The sequence below is a fragment of the Taeniopygia guttata genome, chromosome Z, assembly GCF_048771995.1.
Source record: "Taeniopygia guttata chromosome Z, bTaeGut7.mat, whole genome shotgun sequence".
NCBI classification, from domain to species: Eukaryota; Metazoa; Chordata; class Aves; order Passeriformes; family Estrildidae; genus Taeniopygia; species Taeniopygia guttata.
The window spans coordinates 52,427,348-52,434,664 of NC_133063.1; the positions used below are offsets into that span (position 1 = coordinate 52,427,348).

General features: G+C 42.0%; 1 protein-coding gene across 1 annotated transcript; it reads left to right on the forward strand.

Moving 5' to 3' along the window:
* The first annotated feature begins 306 nt into the window (after positions 1-306).
* MRPS30 (mitochondrial ribosomal protein S30) lies at positions 307-4,766 on the forward strand. The gene is made up of 5 exons (XM_002196883.7): positions 307-1,138; positions 1,378-1,523; positions 2,169-2,271; positions 2,760-2,936; positions 4,307-4,766. Exons 1-5 carry the CDS (start codon positions 322-324, stop codon positions 4,573-4,575), a joined length of 1,512 nt encoding a protein of 503 aa, XP_002196919.5. The 5' UTR covers positions 307-321; the 3' UTR covers positions 4,576-4,766.
* The last annotated feature ends 2,551 nt before the right edge of the window (positions 4,767-7,317 follow it).

Sequence of the window (7,317 nt, forward strand, 5' to 3'; positions counted from 1 at the left end):
GGAAAGGGTGGTAAGATACTGGAATGGGCTGCCCCAGGAGGTGGTGGAGTCCACGTCCCTGGGGGTGTTTAAGAAAAAACGGCGTGGCACTCAGTGCCACGCTCTATTGAGATGATGGCGTTCGGTCACAGGCCAGACTCGATAATCTCAAGGGTCTCTTCCAGCCCAGTCCGTTCCGAGACTCCCAGCGCCACGCCCGGCTCCCTACGGACAGCGGACGCGGGCGCGGCCGCCATGCCAGGCACCTCCGGCTGCCTCTCGCGAAGCCTCTTGGGAGCTGTAGTTCCCGCTCGGGAGCGGCCGTAACTGCGGCTAGGACACATGGGCCGCTGGGCCCCCAACCACGTGGCCCCCAAGGCGCCGCCGCTTCCTGCCCGGCAGCCCCTGCTTCAGGCGAGCCCGCCCGCCGGAAAACTGAGGTATCACGTGGTCCGCAGAGGCCAATCAGCTGCGGCGGTTGGTGGGCACCGCCCCGCCCCGCTGTGCTGCGAGATGGCGGCGCTGGGGGCTCGGCGGCTGCTGCGGCCCGGCCGGCGCTGGTTCTCGGAGACGGTGCCCGACGACCCCGCGCCGCTCGCCGGCCCCCTCTACCCGCCCGTTGTGGCGTCCATCACGGCCAAGAGCAAAGCGGCCAAGTCGCTACGCCTGCAGCGCTTCAACGAGCGGGTGCACGGCGCGGCCACGGTGGAGGAGAAGCTGCGGTTGTACGGGAAGCTGCAGCGGCCCAAGTACATGGTGTACCCGCAGACCTTCGCCCTCAACGCCGACCGCTGGTACCGCAGTTTCACCAAAACCGTCTTAGTGCCGGGAATGCCCCCGAGAGCTGCGGCCGCGAAACCCCCGATAGCGGCGGCGGGAGCGGCAGAGAACGGCAAAGCCCCGGAGCCGAGCGCGGAGGCGCCGGGGGCCACGTCAGCCCCAGAGCTCTCGGCGGGAACCTCGCCGTATCCGGATATGGGCGAGCTGCGCTCTCTCGCCTGCGACGCCCTTCTCCAGGAGAGCTTCTACCAGAAAAAGAAGCGGCCGTTCCTCTACCGTGACCAGGATCACACACCCGGCCCCTTCCTCACGCAGCTCGTTTCCACTCTAGCCTCTTTCCTGTCCGGTCGCAACCCACTTCTGGCTGCTTCCTCCCTCGGTACGGAGCGGGGCTGGCAGGGCAGGGGACGCGGGAGCCTTTGGGCGATAGGGCCAGTCTGTGAGCCGGCACGAGCGTCCATGTGTATCTCACTTGCTCACACCATCACTAGTAATTTGTTTCCATCCTTCTACGTGGATTTTGGGTGTTGTAGCTGACTACAGCTGAAGAAGAATTTGGGAGGGTTTTAAATGCAAGAGGCAAATCAGTGGGGTTTTGTGTTTCTTGTTCTGTTTCAGATCTAAACCCTGAAGTTAATTTTTACTGGCATCATGGTAACGAAGTTGTTGTTCACGGACATCGAAAGGGTAGAGTTGATCCTGTGCGATTCCAAATAGATGATAACCCCCACCTCCAGATCCGTGTACCAAAGCAGCTTCCCGAGGTGGGGATGTTTTCAATAGGAAGTTAATACCGTGCATTTTCACTTTCATTTCTGACAACCATTGAAACCATGTAGAGGTGGTCTGTGGATGACATTAATCAGTATGTAGCACATTTGGGCATTTTTCAAGTCTTAATATCCTTACTACATTGTGGTAATGGCTTGCTAGGTACCGAGCCAGTCTTCTGAACTTTTGATCCTCTTTGTACTTTAAATTGTATGTTGTATTAAATTGAATTTTTTACGTTCTGTGCATGGAAATGGGCAAGAATGAATAATACACTGTGGAATATTCTCACTGGAGGAAAATAATAGGAGAGGAGGTAAAAAAAAAGTAGTAAAAGCACATATAAAATGAATGTGAGCATTCCTGCCTCTTGTTACTGCGTGGCAGTTATTTTCTTGAATGCTCAAGTTTGGTGAAAGTATGTTCTGTTTCAGTATTGTAATGTTTTTCTTGCAGGTTTATACAATGGTACTTCTGTAGCCACTGAGGGTCTCTGTTGACCAGTTTCCACCCCAAACAGAAAACCTTTGTGTGTTCTGTAAACTTTTATGTTTACAGAACTTTTAGGGTATTACAGTGGACCTGATGTCAGAAATGTATCTTACATCATGTCTTACCTTTCTTTTGTTGTCTTCAAGGTTGTACCCCTGGAGTCAGATCTCGGGCATGTTCCTGTTATTGATCACAAGCCATCCAAACTGCCATTGTTCAAAAAACAGTATGAAAATAAGGTATTTATAGGTAAGAGTTTTTAATTGTGAAATATTAACTTTTTTTGGTAAAAAACTCAAACCAATCAAACGAAAACCAACCCCAAACTAATGTCACCTCAGTCTTTCTCCTCCCATCACCAGAAGAAGTTGTGTATGTTTATTTATAAGTATACTGTATACATATTTATGTAGTGTATAGGTCTCTATTGAAATTTCATGTCAGGCAATGGGGAGTAGCATTCTCCTGTGCATATGGTACTGTGCGTCCAAATTTGCTTGAGAAAGTTTAGTTGAATAGAAAATTGACACAAAACTTTCTATTTTGATACATCTCCAGGAGAGTATCAATTTTGATTCTCATTTTAGGATGTGGACTCTTGCCTTTTGGAAGTAGGCAGCTCTTCACAGATCTACAGTAAAGGTTCTAGCTTTAGAGTCTGATAGTGAAGTATGTGTTTGTTTGTGTAATAAAGAGTGTTTTCTCTCTGACGGCTAGTTTTGTTTTGGGGCACTCAGGATCAAAGGTTGCAGATCCATGCTGTTATGGACATACCCAGTTCCATCTCCTTCCTGACAAACTGAGGCGGGAGAGGTTTATAAAGGCGCATCTTGAGGATCAGATTGAAGTTGTTTATAGATCAAATGGAATTGCAAGTCTCTTTGCCTGGACAGCAGCACAAGCAATGTATCAAGGTGAGATAGTTAGCTGGATAAATTCTTCCTGGTTATGACTGCTTACTGTAAAGTTTTTTTAATCTTTTCTCCCCACAACCTTTTTCTTGAGTTTCATTTTGCTGAAGACTGTCTTTTAAGAAAGTCTTTACAGATGTACTTGAACTAATAAAATAATTAAAGACTTGGGAGTATTTTTATACAGGGGAATTAAATACAGAGAAAAATATTTTTCAACATATAACACTAAGCTTATGCGAAAATCTCAGTTGCTTTCACTTGCTCTTCCTTCCTTAAGAGGGAAATGTGGTAGACATCAAGCAATTTTGGGTTTTTTCCTTCTGGAACAATTATGTTGCTTAGCCCTTATTTCAGTAATTTCAATTCCATGAAAATACTAGGAATGAAAGAAAAATGTCAGCAGCTTACATTTTTCTAAAAGAAGTCCCAGAAGACCTGGATGGTTAGACCAGAACAGTCTTTCACTTATTCTTGTAAATACAGTTATTGTAGTTATTGTCTAGTGTTATTGTAAGACACCTGATGGCTTTTAGTTTTGCTTGAGAAACAACACATGTATGAAAATTCTCTGACTATATTGTATACTACTGGCTCTGCATCAGCTTTTTTTTTTTTTTTTTTTTTTTTTTTTTTTTGTGTAATGCGGTATTAGAAAGCTTCCTTTATGGATGTAAAACACTGAAGTTGAGTAAGTCTTCAGAGCTGGTCAGCTGTGAGCACCTGATGAGTTGTGAAGGCAGCATTATTCAAATCTACGACTTTTCTTCTGTAACAGTTTCTAGCATTGTGACACATAATAGTAATATCCTTAAAAATATCTGTGTATATACTAGTGCACATGCATAAATATTTAAATATTTTTAACATATTTCACAAGTGCTCAGTGGGGTTTGTTTAAAACACACTTACCGATGTAGGGTTCTTGGTGTCTGGCTGATTACTATAGTCAGTTTTATTCGTGCATATATATGCATGCTTTTGTCATTAAACAAATGGTTACTGCATCTGAGAGCTGTGAAATAGTTAAAAGACATTTTCCCTCAGCTCCTTTGCAGGTCTTTGGATTCGTTAGTAACTTAGTTGCTTTGGAAAAGTCACTTGACTGATCAGTGAGTGATTTTAATCAACTGTTAATAGGGAGCTGTGTACAAAATGCAAGTATTGCTCTGTGTCCCTTATCTTAGACATAGCCTTTGTTGGTGATTGTGTTTTGTTAGTTTGTATGAAAAATGCTTTTGTTGATAAAGCAGATAGGACTTTTTCCCTACTAGGCAGCTGCTGCAGTTCCCAGTTTTTCTGCTTTGGGACTAGGCTTTAGGTGTGTGTGCTGATAGAAATCTCAAGTTCTGTTGTATTTGTTTATTTTGTAGGATTCTGGAATGAAGCAGATGTGACCCGTCCTTTTGTATCACAGGCAGTAGTTACTGATGGAAAATATTTCGCTTTCTTTTGTTACCAGCTAAATACTTTAGCACTAACTTCAGAAACTATTAAAAACAACCCTCGAAAGAATATTTGTTGGGGTACAGACAGTAAGCCACTCTATGATGTTGTGGAAGACGGTGATGTGAAAGGCTTTAATGATGAAGTCCTGCTTCAGTTGGTTAATTTTCTACTAAACAGACCAAAAGAGTTGTAAACCATTAAAGTAAACATAAAGTATGTACCTGAACTTCATTGTGACTCCATGAAGTATGAGCTATGCTATGCCTTGATTTTAGTCAGGTATTTGTCTAGCAAACAGTATATACATATTGTACGTTATTTGGGCCTTCTTTCTTTTTTAATGTATATTGTACACTGGCAAATAAATGGCTGTAATACTGTAAAGTCTTTTGTATATTTACTCTTAAAAGCCTTCTCTACTAATTCAGTGCCATGTAAGCATGTTTTTTTGCAGATCCACAGGTCCGTGTTAAACTGTCATGACAAACTATTAATTCATATGACCATCTGAGTATCACTAGGAAATAGCTGTCTTGATACTCAGCTCTAGTGATAAATTTCTTAATTTTGTACCTGAGTTAAATGCTTATTCATTCTAAAGAGAAAGTGAGCTCAGAATAAAAAGTGTTTCTTAATGAATGGTTGGCAATTTAGTTACACAGTATGAGAAATCTTTAGACATGGTAGTACAGACATGATGAAACTTGCTTCCAAAGATTGTGTTGTGAACATGCATATGCAATTTTAAGTTGTCACATCCAGAACCATAGAGAGAACTCTTCAAATGCATTTGGAGTCTACAGTTTCCTCTTTAGTGTGGGTCCTTGATTCTAGCTGTTGGTATCTTTTGAGTTTTCATTGCTGATACTTGTATGTCTTAGGGGTGTTTTTAATAGACTACAGCTGAGCCCCAGACACAGCTAGGATGGCTGAATCATAAAATACAACATTGTACAATCATGGAGTAGTTTGGGTTAGAAGGGACCACTAAGGGTAATTTATTTAAGCCTGCAGTGAGCTGGGACATCTTCAGCTAGATTAGGTTGCTCAGAACCCTGTCCATCCTGACTGTGAATGTTTCCAGGGATGTGGCATCCATCTACCACCCCTTTGAGCAACCTTTTTTACCATGCTCATTGTAAAACACTTCTTTGTGTTTTTAGCTTGGATAAACCATCTTTTAGTTTAAAACACTACCCACCTTGTCCTATTGAAACAGGCACTGCCAAGATATAATGATTGGTTTGGAGTATTTAGCTATCAACAAAGTGTAACTGGTTTATATAATTTCATCCAGTCTATTTGACCTTTCTTGAATTTTTCTGTGGTCTTGCAAAGAGGCAAGTAGTTTGTTGTTAGAGTCCTGAATCATTGAAATACTAGCTTGCACATTCTTGAGTGTAAGCAACAGCCCACTTTCTGTTGTAAAGTGGCTTACAAAGTATTTTTGTTAATGGAAGACCAAGTAGTTGTAGACCTTTAAGTGACCAGTACTTGGCTATGTTGGGAAGCGTTGCCACGTTCTCCATCATCCAGAGATAAGGTAAGTAAGATGTGTACAAGTACCAGTACTTTCTAAGAGGAGTCCTTAAGTGCTCTTTTTGTCTTAACAATGCATGACTGTTACGAGTTATAATAACTTCTGAACCCTTGGATTACATAAATGTTGCTTATAGTAACCGAAAATAAACTGGTGAGTAAGACTGTTGATTATAGAGAATGACCCGTGACCTAGCTTAAGAGGGAGCGGTAGATACTTGTCTGGTCTGATTGAGGGATGATACAAAATGAATGGAAGGATATGAAAAAAAGCAGTTGGATATTTACATCCTATGGCAATTTTTGCAGTTGTAATTTTCCATAATATAACATTACAGTGTGTAATATATGTAACATACTCTTCAGCTTGAGATTCGCTTGGGTTGCTAGTGGTTGTGAAAACTGACAGGTACAGTCAAAGAAACATCTGCTCCTGGGGATAAAAACAACTAATTTCTCTGTTATTCAGCCTTTTGTCTCTCTTGGGGCTTCAGCTGTAGTAGAACAAGTTCAAAGAATTTTCCCCTGTGCAGCTCTCCTAGTGAGTGAAATATCACTGTAGATGTGTCACCAGTAGTAAAAACCAGTGCTGGGACTAAAGGGAGGAATGCTTAGCATGAGCTGCCGCTGTAGTGAATGTGAAGTACCGATTTAGCTTTCTTCAGCTTTCTGCAGCAGGGGATACTCTGGAAAAACAGTGGGTGGCACTATTTCACCACCTACTAGGAAAAAACTGACAGGCATTGTTCTATTTTTTTTTTTGTCACCGACTGACTAAGTTGAAGACATTGTAATGTATGCAGCTTTGTACAGTAATATTTCATCTTCAAGGCCAGGTTGGATGGAGCTTAGAGAGAGCTGTTCAAGTGGAATGTGTCCCTGCTCATGACAGGTGGATAGGAACTAAATGTATTTTAAGGTCTCTTCAAACCCAAACTATTTGATGATTGTGTGATCTTGTACAGTTTTGTACAGGGTGCTTAATGCTGCCTTATGATGATAAAGTAAGAAAAAGAAAAGAGAAACACTCTGGTTTTGTTTGGGTTTTTTTTTTTTTTTAAAGTACTGTGTATCTAGTAAAAGTTATAAAAACAGAAAGCTTACAAGCTGCACTGTTCCTGTTCTTCAGCTTTGCTACCAGAAATTGTAACATTTGCTCCATGATTGTATCCCTTTTAAGTTTCATGGGGACATAATTCTTTAGCACTTTATATATAGAGTTTGCCGATTAAAAGAAACAAAAACAAAAGGTAATTCAAAATCACAGCTTGGAATTCTCCAGGTTTGGATCCTTTTTCCTGTATCAATTTTTGCTCAGACCAAGTGGAGTGTAACACAAGGGAGCATAAGGTGGAATCTAAAAATAAGATTGGGTTTTGCATAATGAGGCAATTTT

Bases quoted from the DNA above. Each gene is read 5' to 3' on its own strand.
- MRPS30 (XM_002196883.7), top strand. From the start codon at position 322: ATGGGCCGCTGGGCCCCCAACCACGTGGCCCCCAAGGCGCCGCCGCTT. The intron at 1,139-1,377 runs GTACGGAGCGGG...GTTCTGTTTCAG, and splicing joins TCTGGCTGCTTCCTCCCTCG to ATCTAAACCCTGAAGTTAAT. The intron at 2,937-4,306 runs GTGAGATAGTTA...TTTATTTTGTAG, and splicing joins AGCACAAGCAATGTATCAAG to GATTCTGGAATGAAGCAGAT.